General features: G+C 47.0%; 10 protein-coding genes across 10 annotated transcripts; 4 read left to right on the forward strand and 6 right to left on the reverse strand.

The window, feature by feature from the left end:
• Positions 1–717: 717 nt before the first annotated feature.
• PtrM4_045800 (uncharacterized protein) lies at positions 718–3,014 on the reverse strand (the record flags this gene model as incomplete). The annotated part of the gene is made up of 2 exons (XM_066104603.1): positions 718–2,649; positions 2,703–3,014. The coding sequence occupies 2 exons, from the start codon at positions 3,012–3,014 to the stop codon at positions 718–720; spliced, it is 2,244 nt and encodes a 747-aa protein (XP_065959167.1).
• Positions 3,015–7,477: 4,463 nt separating this feature from the next.
• On the reverse strand, positions 7,478–8,236 carry PtrM4_045810 (uncharacterized protein; the record flags this gene model as incomplete). The annotated part of the gene is made up of 1 exon (XM_066104604.1): positions 7,478–8,236. One exon carries the CDS (start codon positions 8,234–8,236, stop codon positions 7,478–7,480), a length of 759 nt encoding a protein of 252 aa, XP_065959168.1.
• Positions 8,237–8,727: 491 nt separating this feature from the next.
• PtrM4_045820 (uncharacterized protein) lies at positions 8,728–9,495 on the reverse strand (the record flags this gene model as incomplete). Its single annotated transcript, XM_066104605.1, has 3 exons — positions 8,728–8,734; positions 8,794–9,301; positions 9,351–9,495. 3 exons carry the CDS (start codon positions 9,493–9,495, stop codon positions 8,728–8,730), a joined length of 660 nt encoding a protein of 219 aa, XP_065959169.1.
• A 785-nt stretch (positions 9,496–10,280) lies between these two features.
• PtrM4_045830 (uncharacterized protein) lies at positions 10,281–11,021 on the reverse strand (the record flags this gene model as incomplete). The annotated part of the gene is made up of 1 exon (XM_066104606.1): positions 10,281–11,021. The coding sequence occupies one exon, from the start codon at positions 11,019–11,021 to the stop codon at positions 10,281–10,283; it is 741 nt and encodes a 246-aa protein (XP_065959170.1).
• Positions 11,022–11,656: 635 nt separating this feature from the next.
• On the forward strand, positions 11,657–12,210 carry PtrM4_045840 (uncharacterized protein; the record flags this gene model as incomplete). The annotated part of the gene is made up of 2 exons (XM_066104607.1): positions 11,657–11,843; positions 12,017–12,210. 2 exons carry the CDS (start codon positions 11,657–11,659, stop codon positions 12,208–12,210), a joined length of 381 nt encoding a protein of 126 aa, XP_065959171.1.
• A 139-nt stretch (positions 12,211–12,349) lies between these two features.
• PtrM4_045850 (uncharacterized protein) lies at positions 12,350–14,307 on the reverse strand (the record flags this gene model as incomplete). Its single annotated transcript, XM_066104608.1, has 2 exons — positions 12,350–13,875; positions 13,905–14,307. 2 exons carry the CDS (start codon positions 14,305–14,307, stop codon positions 12,350–12,352), a joined length of 1,929 nt encoding a protein of 642 aa, XP_065959172.1.
• Positions 14,308–14,854: 547 nt separating this feature from the next.
• PtrM4_045860 (uncharacterized protein) lies at positions 14,855–16,799 on the forward strand (the record flags this gene model as incomplete). The annotated part of the gene is made up of 3 exons (XM_066104609.1): positions 14,855–15,251; positions 15,419–16,173; positions 16,245–16,799. 3 exons carry the CDS (start codon positions 14,855–14,857, stop codon positions 16,797–16,799), a joined length of 1,707 nt encoding a protein of 568 aa, XP_065959173.1.
• Positions 16,800–17,134: 335 nt separating this feature from the next.
• Positions 17,135–19,762, reverse strand: PtrM4_045870 (Dimer-Tnp-hAT domain containing protein; the record flags this gene model as incomplete). Its single annotated transcript, XM_066104610.1, has 4 exons — positions 17,135–18,112; positions 18,136–19,361; positions 19,433–19,693; positions 19,738–19,762. 4 exons carry the CDS (start codon positions 19,760–19,762, stop codon positions 17,135–17,137), a joined length of 2,490 nt encoding a protein of 829 aa, XP_065959174.1.
• Positions 19,763–20,777: 1,015 nt separating this feature from the next.
• On the forward strand, positions 20,778–21,308 carry PtrM4_045880 (uncharacterized protein; the record flags this gene model as incomplete). Its single annotated transcript, XM_066104611.1, has 1 exon — positions 20,778–21,308. The coding sequence occupies one exon, from the start codon at positions 20,778–20,780 to the stop codon at positions 21,306–21,308; it is 531 nt and encodes a 176-aa protein (XP_065959175.1).
• A 32-nt stretch (positions 21,309–21,340) lies between these two features.
• Positions 21,341–22,591, forward strand: PtrM4_045890 (uncharacterized protein; the record flags this gene model as incomplete). The annotated part of the gene is made up of 1 exon (XM_066104612.1): positions 21,341–22,591. One exon carries the CDS (start codon positions 21,341–21,343, stop codon positions 22,589–22,591), a length of 1,251 nt encoding a protein of 416 aa, XP_065959176.1.
• Positions 22,592–23,434: the final 843 nt, after the last annotated feature.

A 23,434-nucleotide genomic window follows, 5' to 3' on the forward strand; every position in this document is an offset into this window, starting at 1 on the left:
TCTTCCCCCAGCAGACCGTGCGCCGTGCGCCAACCCAAACAAAGCGGGATGGCCGCCCACTTTCCTCTTCTTCTCTTCATCTCGACTGTGAATAGCATCTGGATTAGGTAGCTGGAATACAGTACCTACAGACCGTTCACATGAGCGCAACCCGAGGCCACGAATAACGAGGAAGCTTTCGTACGCTTCTCTGACTCGGTTTGGTGTTGATATCCAGGGGTTGGGCCCGGTGGTGGAGTACGTAGATAAAACGACTACTTCGATACGGACGAGCTCGCCTCTCTTATGCATCCATCATTCCTTGAGGACCTTTTCGCATGTGTAAGGATAATTTCCGTTGAGCAATACTGTCAGCCATAGGGCTTATCTCTTGGCTCCTCCTTAGGCAACCAGCACAGTCCGCAACAATCAATTAAGTGGGTCCTAGAAGGTTCAGATTGGATTGATTGATTACCGCTTTAAGCCTAGTAGTTACCTATAGGAGTTTAAGCCCTACCTAGATAGGTAAGTGGGTCTAGGAGAGTGACCGGATTGAATTGATTGTTGCGGAGTCTAGCAACCAGGCAGCCACCCATTTACCCGCTAGTACCTTTACGGCCTAGCTCCTTCACTCCCTCTTCCCACTGCGCATATAGACCTCTTTCCAACAGCTCTAATACGACATGATTCTCCCCAACCTTGACGCTTGACAAATACCTTGGACTGCTATGCCGGAAATTATATCACAATGCATGAGTTTGAGGCCTCCGGCTGCATCTCTTCAGCCTTTTTTCGCATTTGTCTTTGTAACGCACTGGCTCTGGCGGAACCAAAAACCGTTTCAAAAATCACTTGCATCGTCAACTCCGGTTTGCTGTCGTCTAGAACGCAGTCCTGTCTGGCACCATATTCTATGAGCAGCTCGCATACCTGATACCATTTCTCTGTTGGAACATCAGGTGCTAGGATACTTTTTGGACTCTGCACCTGCATCCCATATATAGAGAGTAGAAACAACGCCCAGATTGTCTTGTCTTGATCTTGGTGAACTGGTTGATTGGGGTCTGCGCCATATTCCAGTAACAATGTCACCATGCTAACGTCCACCACGGTATCCTCGGGGTCGTAGTGAAACAGTATGCGAAGAGGTGATTCCCTATGTGAGCGAAGTGCCCAGTCCAGTAGGGAGTGACCTTTGTTCTGAAGTTTCTGAGGATCTGCCTTCAATTTGGCGCGTACGTATTTGATCAAACGTGCCTGCACCGTCAGTGCTAGAAAGTTACAATCACAACCTTCCTCGCATGCGCTCATGCGTGCGCGCGTCCAGTGGTAATTTACATCTCCCCAGACATGGGCATTGACGCGATCGAACTCATCTAGCACGCTCACTAAGGGAGATTCTGGGTGGTTGCTTCTTTTCTCTGTCTCATACGCGTATTTCAGCAGGTCTTTCATCAAAAAGAGGTATTCCCACTTCAATCTTCGCTCATTCATAGTGTTTGTCGGCATTCCCTTTATAAGCATGAGGTACATCCTGCATACACTGACGGTAGACAGAAATTCAGATTTGAGATGTCCTGTGAGTTGCTGATAGTAAATATCCCGCATGAAGTCACGGACTGTTTTATGTAAGGAATCCACAATGTGGGTAACAGATGTTGCATCAGCCGCCATCCCAAACTGTGGCTCCTGTATAGTAACAACGAGAAGGTCGTTACATCTGTTCTGTATATGAGATGTCCAAGCGGGATATTTGGTATTCAGATAATCATCATCGAGTTCCTTAATTGGTGCTTTGATAGTATAGTCCGGATTCTGCCGTTCTAGTTCCAACAACGAGTAGGCGTATAGTGAGAGTGGATGATGTTGATCGACAGCGATCAGAAATATTTGAGCCATTTCTTCGAGATATTGAGGTTGAATCGAATTGACCATACGCTTGAAGAACTCTTCTAGGTCAGTAGGGAACTGGAGAACGATTTTTCGAAGCATATCGACACCTTCGTAGCGATTCACTGCACGCTTGAGGTTGCGAGTGACTAGGAAAACCCACAACCAGACGCCCCGAGCAAGATCGGCGATAAGACTTGTAATCTTCCAACAATCTGGTTCTGTGGACTCTAGGCGTCGGAAGTTCTCGTTCTCTTGGAGCTGCAGGTGAACGTGCTGCATCATGTCTGCCTTTGTGAATTTGGCGATGTCGAAAGCAAGAGTGGTATCGCAGAAGTACCTCTCAAAAATAGAACGGGGACGAGTCGAGGCGCATATCTTGATGGCGTTGGAAGCGGAGAGAAAAGTTAACATCTCAACCACCTCCTCTTCGTCACCGCTATACTCATCCAAGCCGTCGATGAAAAAGCAGTACTTGATATCCAGTTCTGTTTGACCTGCAATGCGTTTGAATGTTGCTTTCAGTTCGTGCACCTCCCATTTTTCGTGATTGCGCCTATCAGAATTGACAAGTGGTATCAGATCTCGTGCCGATCTGAAAATCTGATACAACAGTGACTGGAAGAGACCAATTTGATTTTTTTGCAATTCATCGCCTTGGTTCCAGAAGAAGAAGCTTGCTGTATGGAGTCTGGCTGAGCCTGCCCATCTTTGCAGGCTTTCACTTGTGCAAGGGCTTTCAGAGATATGTTTTATAAGCGTGGACTTCCCACTTCCTGCCTTTGAATGTATGAGTAGTCTCCTTATTGACCACGTTCATAATCAATACTTACCCTTCCAGTTATGCAAAATAGAAGATCGTGCTTTTTTTGGCCCTCTAACCACGGCTTGAACAAGGTTTTTGACTCATCGAATACCCAATCGTTCGATGATCGATCCGCTGTTGGTATCTGGTGCCGTCGCCGATTTAATACAGGGAGATATAGACTACGCATGACTTCTGCCTGTGTGATGCATTGAAGATGCTCTTTCTTGAGGGCGTCAAACTTTGTTTTTAGGCTAGCAAGTTGCGTAATCTGGGTTGTTGCTGAATTTGAAGGGGCTTGCTGAACCGACAAGAGTATCTGGTCCCGTATCACGTCCATTTTGGCATCGTATTTCATTTCCCATGACTCCTGCTATTTTCTTATATCGTCCAATTTGGCTAATATAAACGCGTGCTCTTCACTGTATACATATCAACGCCTTGTTTATTTTGCTACTGTAGTCGGCTAGGCAGGAAGATGTTTGAAGTATGGTAGCTGTGGAAGCTACATCCCGTTTTTTGAGGTGATAGTAATCTTGGACTACACACCCATTAATCATGTACTGAATATTGCACCTAATCCTTCGGTCTAAGCCGTCTAATCTTGCGCGCAAATCATCGATATATCTCTGATTTCGGAGCGTCCGAAAAGCGATGCGGCCGCTCTCTAGTGTCTTTGACCGCCCATTTCTGACTTTGAACTTTGCAATGACCTTTTGAAGTTCAACAGTCAGCTCGTCGCACTCTTTGACCATGGCTAGAATGTCTCTCTCGCACAGTCCGCAACAATCAATTAAGTGGGTCCTAGAAGGTTCAGATTGGATTGATTGATTACCGCTTTAAGCCTAGTAGTTACCTATAGGAGTTTAAGCCCTACCTAGATAGGTAAGTGGGTCTAGGAGAGTGACCGGATTGAATTGATTGTTGCGGAGTCTACTCTCTCGTGGTTGGAGAGTTGATGGTCCGCATGCCTTTGATCTTTGACCTGATTGTTGTATGTCCGTACATCCGCCACTATGAGTTCGAGTTCGTGAAGGTCTGCAGAAGTGCCGTGCAATGAGTCGCGAACGTTACGAGCTCCGGAAGCGATTTTGAGACCAAAGTCGATGAACGATATGATGTTCGACACCAGGCCCATGATTGTCAGTGCCTCTACCATGTCGGACAAATGATAGTGTGTTCCACTCCGATGCCTTACTCTGAAGTTTCTTTGGATAATAGTTTGTGTGGAAGACAGGATGGAATTGAGGTGTATATATAACCCCGCTCATGGTGGAGACTGTGCATTTGGGTGCCAAAACGCCAGAGATGCCAACAATCAAGCCTGCTTGATGGGCTTGATTGATTTGATTGAGTGAATACAATTAAGCCAAACCAAGCCTAGACTGCTCAAAAGTACAAGCAAATCAAGCCTATTAAGCAGGCTTAATTAGTGAGCTTGATAGGCTTAATCCTAGCTATATCGTAGAACGTAAAGTCGTAGATTTTAGTATAACCTAGGTTCTATCCTATCTTCTCTTACTTAAAGGCGCTGCACCTGCCAAAACATCCAAACGCCAGAACACCTACTACTGTACTGTCATCTATACAAAGACCATCGAAAAACGCTCCTACAAACAATCAAACATCGCCCAGTCACACTACCACTACTACTCCACACTAGTATAGGTATAGAAGCAACCCTAGCTTTTATCACTAGCACCAGAATAGGAACAAGAAAATGGTACCTATTATTATTATTATTATTATTATATTTCCATTAGAGTCCTGTATCAGTCGGTGACTATGTAGGACTTTGGCTAAGCCGTTCTATGTATGATGGTCGTTGTGGAGTTTCTATGGGTCTTGTACAATTTGGGTGGTGTTTTGCGTACTCCAATTTCAGAGCTAGTCTTCCATTGGCGCGGGTGCTAAAGAGCAGTGTGGTGAATAGAAAGAGATGTAGCAGCGGGCTCTTTTAGATAAGGAAATATTGTTTTTGTAGTTTTATACAGTGTCTGTCTGTTCGGTGGTTTGCCCAAGGTGCCATTTTCTCGTGCCAATCCTAGTACTTGCAATAAAGGCTAGAGTAGCTTTGATGCCTGTCTTTGTTTGGAGGAGGAGTGGGAGGGTGATGGGTCTGTGTGGTATTGCTTCTTTGAGTGTATTTCTATGTGTTTTGTACTGTTTGCAATCTAGAAGTAGATGCTGTGGTGTTTGTGGTTTGTAGCATATACATAGATTGCAGTCTCTCTTGTTGAATCTCTTAAGGTAGGAGTTGAAGTATCCATGTCCTAGCTTGAGTGAGTAGAACGCGCTCGAGATTTCTCTTGGTGTTCCCTTCGGGACTTTGATTGTTGTATGTGTGTTGAGCTTGAAGATCCTTGAGTAGGAGCTTCTGTTTTTGGTGGGCCTGTCGGTATACCTCTTGTACTCCATCAGTTGTTCTGTTTTTTGTATTTTGTTGATTTCTGTGCCTAAGTAGGCTAGGCTCGCTGTGGTCGATGTTGTTGGTCTCTCTTTAGCTGCTTCCTTTGCTAGCGTGTCGGCTTTTTCGTTGCCCTTGACGTCGTTATGTCCTGGGGCCCACTGCAGGTGGATCGATGCTTTCTTTGTCGTTATTCTCTTTGCAGCTCTGATGCATCTTAGTAGCCACTGTTGTCCCGGGTTGTCCGATAGGTTGTTAAGCCTATGGATTGCTGCTTGGTTGTCTGCGTATACGTAGATCTCTTGGCCTTCTTGTGCCACTGTAGCCGCGTGTTCAAATGCCTGTGCTATCCCCTCTAGTTCACCGTTGTAGACTAGTTGGGAGCATCCAATGTTTGTCTTTTGAGAAAAGGTTTCTTCGTGGGTGGAGCTGTACGCTACTACACCTACGCCGATCCCTATTCCCTTGTCGTGTTGTGAGGCATCTGAGTAGATTGCGGTGAAGTTATCTCCGCTCCTTGATAGGATATAATCCGTGTGTGCAATTGCCTCTTCCTCTTTGCTCTTTTTTGATACAGTAACCTTGTAGTTAAGACTTTCCCATGGTCTGAACCTATATGGGATTATCTTTTCTACGCTATTGTTGTCTCTCTCTGGGATTGACTTAACAATAGTGTATAGTTGTCTATGCTGGTTTGGCTTTTTGTAGCTAGCTTTGTCTGTATTTGTGATCCTTGTAATTGCTTTCTGGATTGGGTGGTTGCTGGATAGCTGGTGTGCTCTAGACGCATACTTTCGGTTGTTGGTGTTGAGTCTAATTGCAGGTGACGTAAGTCCGGATTCAATGCTTGTTGGTAGGGATGGTGACGTTCTAAACACTCCAATTATCTTTCTACACGCCAGGTTGTGCAGTGATTGTAGGAGGCTAGTGGCGTAGCTTTGGTTCTTCCAGTATATTTGTGATCCGTAGTCTGCAACGCTTGTGACGCATGCTAGGTATAGTTGTCGTACTGCTTTTGGGAGAGTCCTCTTTCGATGTTGGCTAGTCTCCCTAGTCTATAGAATGCTTTCCTTGCTTGGCTTACGCGTGTAGCAATATGTTCCTTGAAGGACAGTCTATTGTCTATGTGGATACCTAGCCATTTGATTGTGTCTTTCGGTTCTACAATGGTGTTGTCTGGAAGCTGTAGGCTTCTCTCTTTTCTCTCTTTCTTGGCGGTAAAGTGGATGAGCTCTGTCTTAGCTATATCGAACATAATCGCTAAGTTTTTCCCTCGGTGAGATAGTAGGCGGACTTGCTGTTCTAGTATTTTGACATTTTTCTTTAGCGATGTTGAGGATGTCGATAGAGATAGGTCGTCAATATAGGATAGGTTGAAGCTTTGTAGTCCTGGGAAGAGGTCTCTGGTGTAGATAAGAAAGAAGATTGGAGACACTGGGCTGCCTTGAGGTATCCCAGCTATTATCTCGGAGAATTCTTGTGTCTTATTGTCGAAGGAGAGTCTTAGCGATCTGTTTGAGAAGAAGGATTTTGTCCAAGCGATAAGACTAATTGGAAGGCCTAGCTTCTTAAGCGTTCGCAGGAATTGATTGTGTGAGACGTGGTCAAATGCTCCCTTTACGTCTAGGAAGATAGTTGATGTTATTTGGCCTTTCTGTTTCTGGTGCTGAATTTGGTCGATGAGTAGCATAGCTGCATCTATTGCAGATTTCTTGAGTCTACCCCCAATTTGGGTTGGGTGTAGTAGCTCTGTGATTTCTGCTAGATTGCTCAGCCTACTTGCGGTGATCCTCTCGTTAATCTTTCCTAAACAGCTTAATAGAGTGATAACTCTGTAGGCTTTTGGGATTGAATAGTCTGGTTTTGATGCCTTTTTAAGAACAGCTCCTGTAGCTTGTTTCCAGCATTTTGGGTGGTATCCATAGTTGAATAGGAGTGAGAAAGCTCTAAACATTGTTTGCGGTTGAGCTTTGTACGCGGCTGTGATTATGTCTTGTGTTATTGCATCTGGTCCTGGGGTGCTACTTTTGACTTGACTTGAGCATGCTCGTTCTAGTTCAGTCGTGGATAGTGCTGGCCAATCCCATCTCTTTTCCTGGTAGTTGGTGAATGTGGGCGCTTCGGTTATGGGCGGTGGTGGGAATAGCGTGTTGCGGAACGCTTGGCATTTCTTGTCGAATGATGTTTCTCCTTGTATAGGTGGAATTCTTTCGACTTTGTTATCCTTTGTATATGCCATGGCTTTGTAGATTGACTGCGGGTCTTCCTTCTCTAGGAATTCATTCCAGTGTTTCCTTTTAGCGTCTTTGATTGCCTTGTTGTAGGTGTTTCGTGCACGTAGGAAGTCTCTTTTCTCTAGGTAGGCGTCGTGTATCGCAGTAGTTTCGAGCTTTTCTTTAAAAAATCCTTCTATAGTGGGAAGTGTCTTGTCGTAGCTTTGTCAGCTCTTTGTTCCACCAAGCTTTTGGTTTTGGACCAAGTCTAGTGATAGGGATAGCTTTGTTTGCTGCAGTTTGGATTGCTTGAGTTATTGCTTTACCAATCTCTTCTAGCTGTTGCTCTAGCTCTGTATTGTTGCCGAGGAGGAGGTCCATTAAGTCTGCCTTTCTTGGATCACTGATCTGGTCCATATCTTGCAAGGTTTGACTGTTTTGGATTGCCGTTTCTAGTTCTTTGTTGAAGGTGTCCCAGTTAGCCTTTGCAGTATTAAATCTGGGTTGGTTTGTCGGGTTTTCTACAAGGTCTGCGTTTGTTTGGATGGAGAATAGGAGGCCGTAGTGATCTGATCCAGTTTCAGGTATAGTCTGCCAGTCCGTAGCTTTGCTAGCCAAGTCTGGAGTGACAAGTGAGAGGTCTAGGACTGTTTCTCTAGATAGGTGTGGTCTGAAGAATGTGCCTACTCCTGGTGTGTTTAGGAGCTCTAGATCTTGTTCTTCAATCCAGTCAATAAATGGCTGTGCTCCTTGGCTCGTCGTTGGGCATAGCGGGTCCCACAATGGATGGTGCTCGTTGCTATCTAGTACTAAAATAGAACTTGGCGGAAGCTTAGTGTTAAGTATAGCTCTGGGCAGTGTTTTTTCCCCTTCGGCGTTTGTTGGGTTGTATACGTTAAATAGGTTAAATTGGAAATTAGAACCTTTTATTGTAATAGCCATTGCGTCTGGGTCTTTTTGAAGTCGTTTTGGGTGAATGTCTCTGCTTCTAGTGTTCTAGATATATAAAATAGAACCCTAGGGCGGACGGGTAGGTTTGTTACTGGTAAGATCTGGATAAACGCAGTGTGATTTATGGATCTTGCTGTTGCGTAGTTGTCGTTGGTAGTTAGCCATGGCTCTTGAATTGCAATTATATCAGCTTTAAGTTCAACTGCAAGTTGCAGTGTAGACTCAGTCGCTGTAATGCTCTGTTTGAGATTGACTTGGAGGATCCTAATGTTGTTCAACATTAAAATCCTGCGGGGATGCTCTTTGTTACTGCTTGGTAGAGTTCGCACTCTTTGCTGTTTGCAAAGTGGGGCTCTTTGCAGTTACTACAGTGGGGGAGTGTATGGTTGCAGGGTTTTCCTTTTGTATTACACACTGAGCATTTGTGTGTTGTAGTTGCATGTTCTTCTCCGCACAAATTGCATGCTGGTTGGTTTCGGCATCTAGTGGCTGGGTGGCCAAATTGTTGGCAGTTTAGGCATTGGGTAGATGCTGCTATAGGCTTAAACTTTTCGGTGAAGAGAGTTTGTCCAAGGATTGTAATTCTACCACCAAGTCTGGCTGCGTCTTCGGCTGTTTTGAATGCTATTACAATAGAGCTGTTCTTCTTGTTTTGCCATTCTCTTGATATCCAGTATGGGTTGCCAGTAATTTGTAGTCCGTTGTTGTATGCTGGGATTTCTGTGTGGAGTATCTCTAGTGTCTCTGCTCCCTCCCATTCTGTTGGCACATTATGTACTACTACTTTCGTCCATGATTCTAGTAGTTGTACATTCTTTAGCTCAAACTTTTGATGCCATATATGCTTGTGTTGGACTAGGTATTCTCCTGAGTAGGTTGGAGTGGTTGTTAGAAGTCCAGTAGTTGTAGTAGTTTGTTTTGGGATAGATGGGATTCGGCCATAGTAGATGCTTGTAGAATTAGGTCCCTTGCCCAGAAGATTGCTTGGGTTGAGTCCTTTGCTCTTGGTTTCTTTTCTTGGCTGTTCTGGAATGGGTTTCTCTCTTGTAGTTATCTCTGGGGAGATGCCGCTGGTCTTTTATTTAGTGGTGGCTGAATAATTAACCTTGGTGTTTCTTGGTGGTCTGCTCGATGGGTGTTGTTGGGTTGTCTTGGTGCCTTTCGTCGGTCTCCATTTCGTCGTCCAGTGTGCTTGAGGTCCGGAGGTCTTCTGGTAGCTGGACTACGATAGTGTCGCTATCTGGGGCCATTTTAGCCTCTCTGTTGTCTTGTTGTTGTTGTTTCTTGGCTTGGTCTGTGCGTTTGCTTCTGAAAGTTCGGACGCGTCGCGTTTGGGGTACTAGACTCCTTGTATCTCCACAACCACGCGGCTGCACGGCTTGGGAGTAGTCGGAATCTATTTCTTTCGATGGATATAGTTGGTTTCTGATGGAGTTTCACGTGTTCGGAAAAAACTCGAAGTTGTGTGTGTGAAAATGGTACCTAGGACAGCCAACAGAAGACCTACAGAGAGACACTGTATAAAACTAAAACCACAACCCTCTCCTTTGCCACAAGAGCCCGCTGCTACATCTCTTTCTACTTATCAAACTGCTCTTTAGCACCTGGCAACAAACAGATACAAGCTATCTTTTGTAGAAAAGCCAAAAACCATATTAGCGAACCATACCAGAAAACCATGTAAATTAGAAAAACCAAGATAGAACTGTTGACACGGCAAAGGTGTCGAATACTAGCAGTCGTTGCAACGAACAAAGTGTATAGTATTTGATTAGTAGTGAGCAAGAGCTGGATGGAGAGATCTCCATATGTACGGTTGCGAGCTAAGCGGGAAGCTTGGTCTAACTAGTGGTCCAAGCTTCCGGCCCGGAAAAACTCGCCGGGCTGGCTGTACGCGCATGTTCCGACACTGGCTTTTCTTCTTTTTGTGACGGCGTACAGTCAGCTCCCAAGTACCCCGAATCTGCTACAATATCCTGCTCCTAGAAAAGTATCTAGTTTCCTATTCCGGCTAACGCAAATACATGCAACCCATTCATCCCTTGTGTGTGTGTGCATGTGTGTCCGTCTCAGTTCTCACCACAATCAATCGTGGGCTCGGTGCCATCGCTCGTAGGCTCGGTGCCTGTCTTGTTTGTAGGCTCGGTGCCTGTCTTGTCTGTAGGCTCGGTGCCTGTCTTGTTCGTAGGCTTGGTGCCTGGCTTTTCGTAGGCTCGATGCCTGTGGTGTCGCGATTCACCCATCCCTGTACACGAAGTTCGAGCTCGTTGGTGTCAATGAGATGCTCTAAAGCAGAGTTGCTCGCTGCCTTTGTCATCGCATCTGCTGGGTTGTCTCTGCCGTCAATCCAGCGGATATCCATGAGATCGTTGCGCTCGTATGCCTCGCGCAATGCCATGATGTCTATCATGAGACGTTTCTCCTTAGTAGTGCCGAGTTTGACGAGACAGTCGTACAAGGATCGTGAATCCGTGCATGCGACAATAGAGACCTTAGGGAAAGACAGTCGGTCCATAATCATGTCAATCGTGGTGCCGATGGCCAGTGCAATGTCAACGCCATGTGCCATTGCATAGATCTCCGATGCTAGAACGCTCCTTGTGACGCGTTTGCATTTAGTGGAGGACCAGTGAATAATGTTGCCACGTATCTTAAAGCTGCCGTCTGAAGATGCAGTCTCGTTACCAAGAATAATAACGTATCCCATTTGAGAGCTCATGTCCTTGTTGTTGGCAAACGAGGCGTCCACCATCGTGTATAGCTTGAGATCTTTCATCTCAATAGGCACGTAGCTAAGTCCGCGAGAGACGTTTTTCTTCTGCCAGTTAATGCGCTTATTCAATCTGTGTTGAGAATACAGTCCGTAAGTGACTTGGTGGTATCAAGCGGAGGAGTAGTCACATGATTGGTGACACGTGCAGGTGGGTCCTAGCGGGGAGCTTGGACGCAGCTGCACGCAACACGGATCTACGAACGTGTGAATAGCTCCTTAGTCAATACAATACGAGTCGTACCACCACTACCGTTGTGCCTTAGAGAGCGCTCTATTAGGTAGTCATACTACTACTAATAGTGCCAGCTTCTCAATAGTTATGAGCCCGGTTGCTCGTGCTCTACGATTCGGCGACCCAGATCAAGGTGATCTGAAGCCACGAAAGTCGAGACGAGCTTCTCGCACACGGAAGACGAGACGAGCTTCTCGCATACGAAAGACGAGACGGGCTTCTCGCACACGGAAGACGAGACGAGCTTCTCACACACCGAAAACGAGCATACGGTTCCAGCTAGAGAAAGCTGAAGGGCGCAGACGCCAAAACGTTTACAAACCCACTAAACACCCCCTACACCTCGAAACCACACACAACTACGGCATTTGACGCGTCACAGACAGTCAAAAGCACAACCGCGAAGATGGGCAGCGACGACAGATACGATAAGGAGCCTAAGATCCCAAAGCTGACGAAGGAGAATCACGAGAAATGGTTCCGCAATAACAAACTGAAGCTGAAGGGAAAGGGAATCTTCTACACTATCGAAGTCACGAAGCACGCGTACGCCTGGATTGCACGACATGGAGCTGGCACCTCCACATCAACCAGTGATCGGAATGGTCTGGTCTGGTCTGGTCTGAGGGTACAGACCAGACCAGACCAGGTGCTTACATAAGGACCGGTCCGACCAGACCGGTCCGACCAACAAGACCGCCAAGAATGAGGCTGAAGCAAAGAAGGAAGCCGAGGAAATGTGTTTTACTACTGACTGTCAATCTAGTCGTCTTCGTTCTCACTATCCTCGATATCGCTGTTCCCCTCAGCTTGGGGCTTTCCATACCAGGCCCGGAGACACTCGCACGCTTCTATAATATCTGCCTTCAGCCTACCACGGCGATCGACGATAGTAAGCTTCGCGCTACTAAAAAGACGTTCGCATTCATCCGACATAGGCGAGATCGCAAACATGTCTAGAGCGAAGCGAGCGAGATCTCGTTGGGAGTCGTAGCGAGATAGCCAGTACGCAATAGCCTCATTGCAACCTGCCTCTTCGTTATGAAGCCGGTCAGTAGAGATGTATTTTCATACAAATCAGTTGTAGAAACTGGAGCGTCTATTCGAATGCGCTTATGTTCCCGCTGGCGATCAATGCTGGGTCAGGATCTCTCTCCTTCCTGGCTGGTGGTGGCAGCATCTCGACAGGGTACCTTCCCTTATACTCTGTCTCCCAGAGATGCTTCACCGCTAATTGTGCGTTTTCAAACCACCTCTTCTTCTCTTCGTCGCCATGAAGAACCCACTCTTGCCTGAACCATCCCCACTTGCGATATGGATCAAGGATTTGAGCCGCATAATATGCCGGTGGAAGGTCAGTATCTTCAGGGAATCGATTTTGCCAATTCAGCTGCTGATTGTTATAGTACTCAACGCACTTTAACCAAGCAGCATCAGCGCAGCCTTGAAGGTACTTCCATGTAAAGTTGTTATCGTCCTCAGTGTGGATGTCGTGGTAGTGATCCTTCGTCTCGCTTATCTCCCGGAGAAGGCAGTCCAAAGTTGAAAACCAGTCCGCAAGTGACGTCTTCTTACCTTCAGAAAGCAAAGTTGCAGCATAGAAGTCTTTGAGAGCGAGTTCAATCTTTTCAAGCTCAAACCAGTGCTGTCCATCAAGCTTAAAGTTCGCGATCCCTACGGAGCCCTTTCCAGGTACATGACGAGCCGAGAAGAGCTCTAAACGTTCTCGAACATTTAATGCACGTGTAATCGAATAAAACCATGAGTTCCAGCGGGTCGAGTTGTTCTGGATAAGCTCAAGCCCGTCGAATTGCGAAAGATCTCCGCCGATAATAATTGTAGCAAACTCCTCACGCCGTTGTGGAGTAAGCCTGATGTATCGCACCAGGTTGTGAAGACGACCCAAACATCCGAACTTCTTCCAGAGCTCTTCCACCTTCGTATAGTCGCCACGTTGATGATGCTTCTCCAGCTTCGCAAGATACTTCTCACAGTTTCGCCCCATAAGGAACGCCTGGCAACAGAGGTTGATGACATGGCCCAAGCAACGCAGCCGGCGATGACGACGTTGTTTTGACTTCATCCATGGGCAGAGATCCTTGAGTATAAACTCAACAGCGGTATCATTTGCCGAGGCATTATCCAGCATAAAGTATCCAATCTGATCTCCGCTAATGTCGTATTCTTCCAGCAATTCAAGGACCACCGATCCAAGATTCTCTCCAGTATGTTCGCCGTATATACGTCGCATACCTAAAGCGGTAACACGTCGCATGCCGGTAGTATCAATCCACATAGCGACGACGCCTAGGATAGCGTAAGGGTTTGGTGAAGTCCAGAGATCAAAGGAGATAGAGATCCTACTCCGTGAATGGTGTAGGTCCTCCCTAAGCTGTTGCTTCTTCGATATGAATGCATTCATTACCCAGCTTCGGATAGTCTTCGCAGCCTTCGGGAGGTGGTTGAGTAGTGCCGGATTTAAAAAGAGGAGTAGTTCACGAAAGTACTGGTTCTCTAATTGAAAGAAGGCGATATGGCAGTACACAATCCAACGAATTAGAAGCTCTTTAAACTTCTCTACTGACTCCTTCCAGAAAAAGATGCTGGAAGCAGCCCATCCTTTTGCTGGTCGATTATAGACTTCCGTACAGAACCCTTTCGCTTGATGCCACTCTGGGGATCAATCTGGTGCTTCTGTTCCAGGTGATTCCGGATCCTAGAAGTGCCATTGATGACAAACAACTCTTGCTTGCTCTTCCCAACCCTGCACTCATGGCAGTAATACACCTCTTTCTTATCGCTATCTCGAATGTATTGGAGTCCGTACTTCCAGATGTGTGATGTACCTTGACGGAAATCCTTCCTTGCAATTATTGCACGTTTCACGTACGTGATACCGCCCTGCACGAACTCATCTGGAGATTCGTGATATTGAATAGGAGTGGGTGATAGTATAGGGGTGGGTGATGACGTGGGGATAGGAGATGGAGTAAGAGACGTTAAATCTAGTCTTATAATATTCGATGGGGACGGTGAGGTTGGTGTTGAAGGCTCCATAACAATAGTATATAAGTAGGTTGTTAAGGACTTGATTGTTCTATGTAAGTAGAAGACTTACCTTGATCTTAATGACTCATATTGTGCTAAATTTTCTGGCTAGATTAGTCTAAGATCTAGTCACGTGGACCTATTTATAGCCGGACCGGTCCGATCATCTAGACCGGTCCGACCACGGTCTCAAAAAATCGCCAGACCAGACCAAGTCTTGGCGGTCTAGACCAGACCAAGACCAAGTCAGACCAGACCATTCCGATCACTGACATCAACTGCCAACACCTCTCAAGACCCGGCCGGCACTGTCAACCCTACAGAACAAGCAAGCGTCCTAGGCCTGACAAGCGACTTCGAACGACTGGGAGGTACATGGAACGCTGAAAAGGCAAAGGAATACGACAAGGATGAGGCTAAGGCACTGTTCTACATCACAAACAGTCTCCTTGATGATGACGACGCTCTCGCAGACGAGTACGAGACTGCATCTGCCCTCTGGACCGCACTGAAGGTCAAGTACTCAAAGACTGATCAGTTGACAGCCAACAACATCATGACCAAGCTTCAGAACTTCACCTGGAAAGACGAGAAGGATGTCGACTACACGTGGGCAAAGCTAAAAGAATACCGCCGCAAGATTATTGCAGCTAAGCCTGCTGCCAAGGGACTCTACAATGATGAGGCACTTCTCCAGATCATGCTACGCGCTCTTCCAGAAAGCTACGGATCAGTAATCGACTATCTCGATGTCCAGACCTCTCTCACGGTTGACGAAAAGATTGCTGCACTCCGCACGAAGGAGCTGCGACTGAACGACACGGCTGAGCATGCAAATGTAGCATTCCCGAAGTACCGTCACCCGAATGACCATAGAAGCTCGGACTCCTCGATGCGCGACCGCCCCCGTTCTACATCGCCTGAATTAGGCCCATCCACAGGATGCCTCCATTGTAAGGGAGAACACTGGGCCGAGACTGCAAATACAAGGGTGAAATTCAGGAATTCGGAAGAAAACTTCGAGAGAAAGACGAAAGAGCTGAGAGACGCGCAGCCAAGTCGAAGAGACCTTCTAGAAATGAGAACAAGAAGCGATCTGACAAACCTGTCAAGCCTACAGTCAAGACAACCTCGAGGCGCAAGCATGGGTACGCAGCCAAGAATCAGGATTCTGACTCTGGAACGGACAATGGCTCCTCAGGCACGGACAGCGAGACCAGCCACGAGTCTACATCCGTGGAAACAGAATGTACGCAACACTGCCATATCTCTGCGGAACAAGCTAGTAAAAGCACACCGGCGAACTGGATTGCTGATACTGGTGCTTCATCACACATGACTGACAAGAGAAACCTGTTTAGAGGACCGCTAAAGCGCACGCCGCTCACCACTATCCAGGTTGGGGGAGGATTTCTTCATTCTACCCAACGTGGTACTGTTATGATGAAGGCACTGGATGGGACAACAGGATTACTCCGAAAGGTTCTCTACGTACCTAAGCTCGGCGTGAATCTAATCGCAGCAAGACGGTTGTGTAGGGAGGGACTTCAAGGCATTTTTGATGACAAGAACATGTATTTTAAGGACAAATCAAGAATCGCAGTACAAGCAGCACAGAAGGACGGTCTGTACATCGTAAGCCACATTGCAAGCAAGTACTCAGGAAAGGCGTTTATTGCAGGCAAGACTCGGACCGACAGCAACGATCAAAGCACTGCGGAGGAAAGTCAGGAGACACAACCCGAGACACAATCCGACCAGGACCCAGACGAATCCGAAGAAGACAAGTCCACGAAGAAAGATCGCCGGAACTACAGGCTAATGCACAGACGGTTTGCTCACTACGGCCCAGCAATGCTACGAAACCTGTATAAGGTAACGACAATTGAAAAGATTAAAGTACCCCAGCCCACAGGCGCTTCTGTGACCCATGCCTTAAAGGCAAGATGAGGAATAAGATGAACAAAATCCTAGCAGAACACAAAAAGGAGGTACTAGCACTAGTATCTCTTGACTTAGCTGGACCGTTCCCTACATCACTCCGCGGAAATAACTACCTTATGCAAATAATCTGCAACCACTCCCGAAAGAACTGGTCGATACCACTGAAAACCAAGGACCAGGCTATCCTAGAGCTACGCAGATGGAAGGCAAAGGTAGAGCTCCAGACTGGGAAGAAGGTGAAGGCCTGCAGATCAGACAATGCGCCAGAACTAAAGCTTGTGATAAACCAGTGGGAAACTGAAGACGGGGTTCAGGCCGACTACACCGTAATTGCGAGCTCGAATCAAAATGGACCAGTGGAGCGAAGCATCCAGACTGCCGAACACGCAATGAGGGCAATGCTCGATGATGCACAACTTCCTATTGAGTTCTGGGACGAGGCCGCTGAGGCTGACGCCTACATCCGCAATAGACTGCCAACAGGACCGCTGGTCGAGGGAAAACCCACGTCTCCAGTAGACTCCGCAACAATCAATTCAATCCGGTCACTCTCCTAGACCCACTTACCTATCTAGGTAGGGCTTAAACTCCTATAGGTAACTACTAGGCTTAAAGCGGTAATCAATCAATCCAATCTGAACCTTCTAGGACCCACTTAATTGATTGTTGCGGACTGTGGTCTCCAGAGCAGGTATTCTCAGGGAAACGCCCAGGCGTAGACCAGTGATCGGAATGGTCTGGTCTGGTCTGGTCTGAGGGTACAGACCAGACCAGACCAGGTGCTTACATAAGGACCGGTCCGACCAGACCGGTCCGACCAACAAGACCGCCAAGAATGAGGCTGAAGCAAAGAAGGAAGCCGAGGAAATGTGTTTTACTACTGACTGTCAATCTAGTCGTCTTCGTTCTCACTATCCTCGATATCGCTGTTCCCCTCAGCTTGGGGCTTTCCATACCAGGCCCGGAGACACTCGCACGCTTCTATAATATCTGCCTTCAGCCTACCACGGCGATCGACGATAGTAAGCTTCGCGCTACTAAAAAGACGTTCGCATTCATCCGACATAGGCGAGATCGCAAACATGTCTAGAGCGAAGCGAGCGAGATCTCGTTGGGAGTCGTAGCGAGATAGCCAGTACGCAATAGCCTCATTGCAACCTGCCTCTTCGTTATGAAGCCGGTCAGTAGAGATGTATTGTTCATACAAATCAGTTGTAGAAACTGGAGCGTCTATTCGAATGCGCTTATGTTCCCGCTGGCGATCAAATGCTGGGTCAGGATCTCTCTCCTTCCTGGCTGGTGGTGGCAGCATCTCGACAGGGTACCTTCCCTTATACTCTGTCTCCCAGAGATGCTTCACCGCTAATTGTGCGTTTTCAAACCACCTCTTCTTCTCTTCGTCGCCATGAAGAACCCACTCTTGCCTGAACCATCCACACTTGCGATATGGATCAAGGATTTGAGCCGCATAATATGCCGGTGGAAGGTCAGTATCTTCAGGGAATCGATTTTGCCAATTCAGCTGCTGATTGTTATAGTACTCAACGCACTTTAACCAAGCAGCATCAGCGCAGCCTTGAAGGTACTTCCATGTAAAGTTGTTATCGTCCTCAGTGTGGATGTCGTGGTAGTGATCCTTCGTCTCGCTTATCTCCCGGAGAAGGCAGTCCAAAGTTGAAAACCAGTCCGCAAGTGACGTCTTCTTACCTTCAGAAAGCAAAGTTGCAGCATAGAAGTCTTTGAGAGCGAGTTCAATCTTTCCAAGCTCAAACCAGTGCTGTCCATCAAGCTTAAAGTTCGCGATCCCTACGGAGCCCTTTCCAGGTACATGACGAGCCGAGAAGAGCTCGTTTTCAAACCACCTCTTCTTCTTCGTCGCCATGAAGAACCCACTCTTGCCTGAACCATCCACTTGCGATATGGATCAAGGATTTGAGCCGCATAATATGCCGGTGGAAGGTCAGTATCTTCAGGGAATCGATTTTGCCAATTCAGCTGCTGATTGTTATAGTACTCAACGCACTTTAACCAAGCAGCATCAGCGCAGCCTTGAAGGTACTTCCATGTAAAGTTGTTATCGTCCTCAGTGTGGATGTCGTGGTAGTGATCCTTCGTCTCGCTTATCTCCCGGAGAAGGCAGTCCAAAGTTGAAAACCAGTCCGCAAGTGACGTCTTCTTACCTTCAGAAAGCAAAGTTGCAGCATAGAAGTCTTTGAGAGCGAGTTCAATCTTTCCAAGCTCAAACCAGTGCTGTCCATCAAGCTTAAAGTTCGCGATCCCTACGGAGCCCTTTCCAGGTACATGACGAGCCGAGAAGAGCTCTAAACGTTCTCGAACATTTAATGCACGTGTAATCGAATAAAACCATGAGTTCCAGCGGGTCGAGTTGTTCTGGATAAGCTCAAGCCCGTCGAATTGCGAAAGATCTCCGCCGATAATAATTGTAGCAAACTCCTCACGCCGTTGTGGAGTAAGCCTGATGTATCGCACCAGGTTGTGAAGACGACCCAAACATCCGAACTTCTTCCAGAGCTCTTCCACCTTCGTATAGTCGCCACGTTGATGATGCTTCTCCAGCTTCGCAAGATACTTCTCACAGTTTCGCCCCATAAGGAACGCCTGGCAACAGAGGTTGATGACATGGCCCAAGCAACGCAGCCGGCGATGACGACGTTGTTTTGACTTCATCCATGGGCAGAGATCCTTGAGTATAAACTCAACAGCGGTATCATTTGCCGAGGCATTATCCAGCATAAAGTATCCAATCTGATCTCCGCTAATGTCGTATTCTTCCAGCAATTCAAGGACCACCGATCCAAGATTCTCTCCAGTATGTTCGCCGTATATACGTCGCATACCTAAAGCGGTAACACGTCGCATGCCGGTAGTATCAATCCACATAGCGACGACGCCTAGGATAGCGTAAGGGTTTGGTGAAGTCCAGAGATCAAAGGAGATAGAGATCCTACTCCGTGAATGGTGTAGGTCCTCCCTAAGCTGTTGCTTCTTCGATATGAATGCATTCATTACCCAGCTTCGGATAGTCTTCGCAGCCTTCGGGAGGTGGTTGAGTAGTGCCGGATTTAAAAAGAGGAGTAGTTCACGAAAGTACTGGTTCTCTAATTGAAAGAAGGCGATATGGCAGTACACAATCCAACGAATTAGAAGCTCTTTAAACTTCTCTACTGACTCTTCCAGAAAAAGATGCTGGAAGCAGCCCCATCCTTTTGCTGGTCGATTATAGACTTCCGTACAGAACCCTTTCGCTTGATGCCACTCTGGGGATCAATCTGGTGCTTCTGTTCCAGGTGATTCCGGATCCTAGAAGTGCCATTGATGACAAACAACTCTTGCTTGCTCTTCCCAACCCTGCACTCATGGCAGTAATACACCTCTTTCTTATCGCTATCTCGAATGTATTGGAGTCCGTACTTCCAGATGTGTGATGTACCTTGACGGAAATCCTTCCTTGCAATTATTGCACGTTTCACGTACGTGATACCGCCCTGCACGAACTCATCTGGAGATTCGTGATATTGAATAGGAGTGGGTGATAGTATAGGGGTGGGTGATGACGTGGGGATAGGAGATGGAGTAAGAGACGTTAAATAGTCTTATAATATTCGATGGGACGGTGAGGTTGGTGTTGAAGGCTCCATAACAATAGTATATAAGTAGGTTGTTAAGGACTTGATTGTTCTATGTAAGTAGAAGACTTACCTTGATCTTAATGACTCATATTGTGCTAAATTTTCTGGCTAGATTAGTCTAAGATCTAGTCACGTGGACCTATTTATAGCCGGACCGGTCCGATCATCTAGACCGGTCCGACCACGGTCTCAAAAAATCGCCAGACCAGACCAAGTCTTGGCGGTCTAGACCAGACCAAGACCAAGTCAGACCAGACCATTCCGATCACTGGCGTAGACCACGTACGAGTCTGGGGGAGCAAGTGTTACACCTATCTCAATCCAAAGACGCTGCCAGCGAAAGGGAGATTAGACAAGTTAGTGCACCGTGGTCGAGCAGGCGTCTTTATGGGATATTCTGAAACTACAGACAAGCAGTTCAAAGTCTACTCTCCTGACCTTGGATATACGCATAGAGTTAGCGTCATCCAAACTAATGAGAAGGTGCCAGGGGGAAAGATAGACCTGAACTTGAGAGTCAAATCAGGTCCAATGGGCACATCTAATGAGCTCATCCCACGGAAAGCCAGAGGAAGACCAAAGAAGAACCTAAATCAACTAACTAAACCCGACGCCCTGGATGTTGATATTGAACTGCCGCCATCATCGCCGCCATTGCCGCCCATCATCGCCGCCACCATCGCCGCCATCACCGCCGCCACCATCGCCGCCTACGCCAGCACCTGCGCACCATCACCTACTATCACTCCACCCGCGCCAACAGTAGAGGATGAGAGCGAAGAAATGGAGGTAGACGAAGTTACCAACCCAGTAGCAGCCGAACCATCAGCTAGGTATCACTTCAGGACTCGGACCCAAAAGAGAAAGCGAGATACATTTGACGACATGGAGGATGAACATCGCCAAGCCAAAATTGTCAAAGCTATGCTAGCTGTCCTACGAGAGAGCCGAGCTGACGAAGACCCCACAACTGAAATCCCGACATCTACGCACCACCATGAAGAGTCTGCACACGAGACGATTGTTAAAGCCTTCTATACGGTGATTGTAAGTGGAAACCTCGATGTCACGGGACGAGCAGAACTTAGCGGCAAAGCTTTCGCAGCAACAGAAGTTAAAGGCATTAGAATCCCTCAGACCTATAAACAAGCTATAAGCGACCCAGAGAACGCACTGAAGTGGAAAGAGGCAATTGAGGAAGAGATCAGGACTCTTGTGGGGAACGGAACTTGGGAAGAGCTTATTCCACCCCAGGGTGCAAACCTCGTCACCACAAAATGGGTGTTTACTGTCAAGCTTAAAGTTGATGGTACGATTGAGAGGTTCAAGGCCAGACTTGTTGCTCGAGGGTTCAGTCAACAACACGGGATTGACTACACGAGACTTTCGCCCCGACAGTACGAATGGACACCTTAAGGTTATTCCTTGCTACTGTTGCCAAACAGGGCATGGAATGCTGGCAGTGGGACATCAAGAACGCATTCACTGAGTCATACTTAAAAGAAGACATCTACCTCACAACACCAGCTGGGGTAAAAGTTAAGAAAGGCAACGTTCTGAAGGTTTTGAGGAGTCTTTACGGACTTAAGCAAGCTGGACGAGATTGGAACCTGCTACTTAAGGGGTTCTTAACTGAGATCGGTTTTACACAGAGCCTTGCAGACCCCTGCCTATTCACGCATAAAGGCAGAGGTATTTCACTACTGGTTTATGTTGACGACATTGCTGCTGCCGCGAAACTCACTTCAGACTTAGCCTGGTTCGACGAAATGCTCCTTACGAGATTCAACTCCAAGAACCTGGGGGAGATTCGAAAGATCCTTGGAGTTAGAGTCACCCGCGATAGAGATGACAAAGCTATTTACCTCGATCAACAGCAGTACCTAGAGACAGTCCTAGATAAGTACGGTATCACCTCAGCAAAGTACAAGTCAAAGAAGATCCCTGCTGCAGACTACGAACACCTAAAGCCTGCTACTCCTGAAGACGCCAGAATCGACTCCACACAATATTCACAGATTATTGGAAGCTTAATGTACGCAATGGTATTCACGAGACCAGACATTGCCTTTGTACTTGGACGACTAGCCCAGTACATGAGAGACCCTGTAGAGATGCACGGGACTGCGTTAAAGAATCTAATGAGATATCTACGGTCAACAGTAAAGCAGAAGATTCGCTTCGGTCCAGGAGGAGATCACCAAAACGAGTTTGGGATCTACACCGACGCTGACTGGGCAAGCGATAAGACAGACCGGAAGAGCATGTCTGGGGGAGTCGGAATGTTCTATGGAGGACCATTCTCTTGGGCAGCAAAGAAGCAGAAGTCAGTGGCAACCTCAAGTGCTGAGTCTGAGTACATCTCACAAGCCATGTACGCCAAGCAGGGACAGTGGGCAGCTCAAGTACTCAGAGATCTCGGCCTGCACCAATACGTCAATGAGAACGGTATCACAGTCCAGATGTACGGTGACAATCAGGGAGCGATTGCACTGGTGAAGAATCCGCATCTGCACGAACGTTCTAAGCACATTGACATCTGCTACCACTTCATTAGAGACCTAGCTGAGCAGAAGAAGCTCCAGATTTCTTATATTCCGACTGACGAGATGGTTGCCGACGGAATGACTAAGCCACTGCAGAGAGTTGCTTTCGAAAGGTTTAAGAAGATGCTGGGAGTTATTGATGAAGGGCACTAGAACAAGTCACGTAAGGCCTGTGGGGGAGTGTTGAGAATACAGTCCGTAAGTGACTTGGTGGTATCAAGCGGAGGAGTAGTCACATGATTGGTGACACGTGCAGGTGGGTCCTAGCGGGGAGCTTGGACGCAGCTGCACGCAACACGGATCTACGAACGTGTGAATAGCTCCTTAGTCAATACAATACGAATCTGTACCACCACTACCGTTGTGCCTTAGAGAGCGCTCTATTAGGTAGTCATACTACTACTAATAGTGCCAGCTTCTCAATATTATTATTATATTTCCATTAGAGTCCTGTATCAGTCGGTGACTATGTAGGACTTTGGCTAAGCCGTTCTATGTATGTTGTTCAATATGGAGTTTCTATAGGTCTTGTACAATTTGGAGGATAGTTGCGTAGTCCAATTTCCGAGCTAGTCTTCCATTGGCGCGGGTGCTAAAGAGCAGTGTGGTGAACAGAAAGAGATGTAACAGCGAGCTCTTTGCGAAAAGAAATATTGTTTGTAGTTTTATACAGTGTCTGTCTGTTGTTTTGTGTAGGCGTCTGTATATAGGGATCTACAAGAGAGAGAATAGATCTATACAGCTGTTGCCTGGTCGATGTTTTGCTCGTGCGTGTGCTAGTGAAAGCAGGTGCTGGAGCGGTTCGGTATATGGGGTCGGTATATCGAGTCGGTTTAGGGCGTTCGGTAGAGAGGGTATTTGGTGTAGGCGTCTGTATATAGGGATCTACAAGACAGAATAGATCTATACAGCTATTACCTAGTCGATGTTTTGGGCGTTTTGGTGTAGGCGTCTGTATACAGGAATCTATTATAACCTAACAATAATAGACCTATA

Source organism: Pyrenophora tritici-repentis, chromosome 10 (assembly GCF_003171515.1).
Source record: "Pyrenophora tritici-repentis strain M4 chromosome 10, whole genome shotgun sequence".
NCBI lineage: Eukaryota > Fungi > Ascomycota > Dothideomycetes > Pleosporales > Pleosporaceae > Pyrenophora > Pyrenophora tritici-repentis.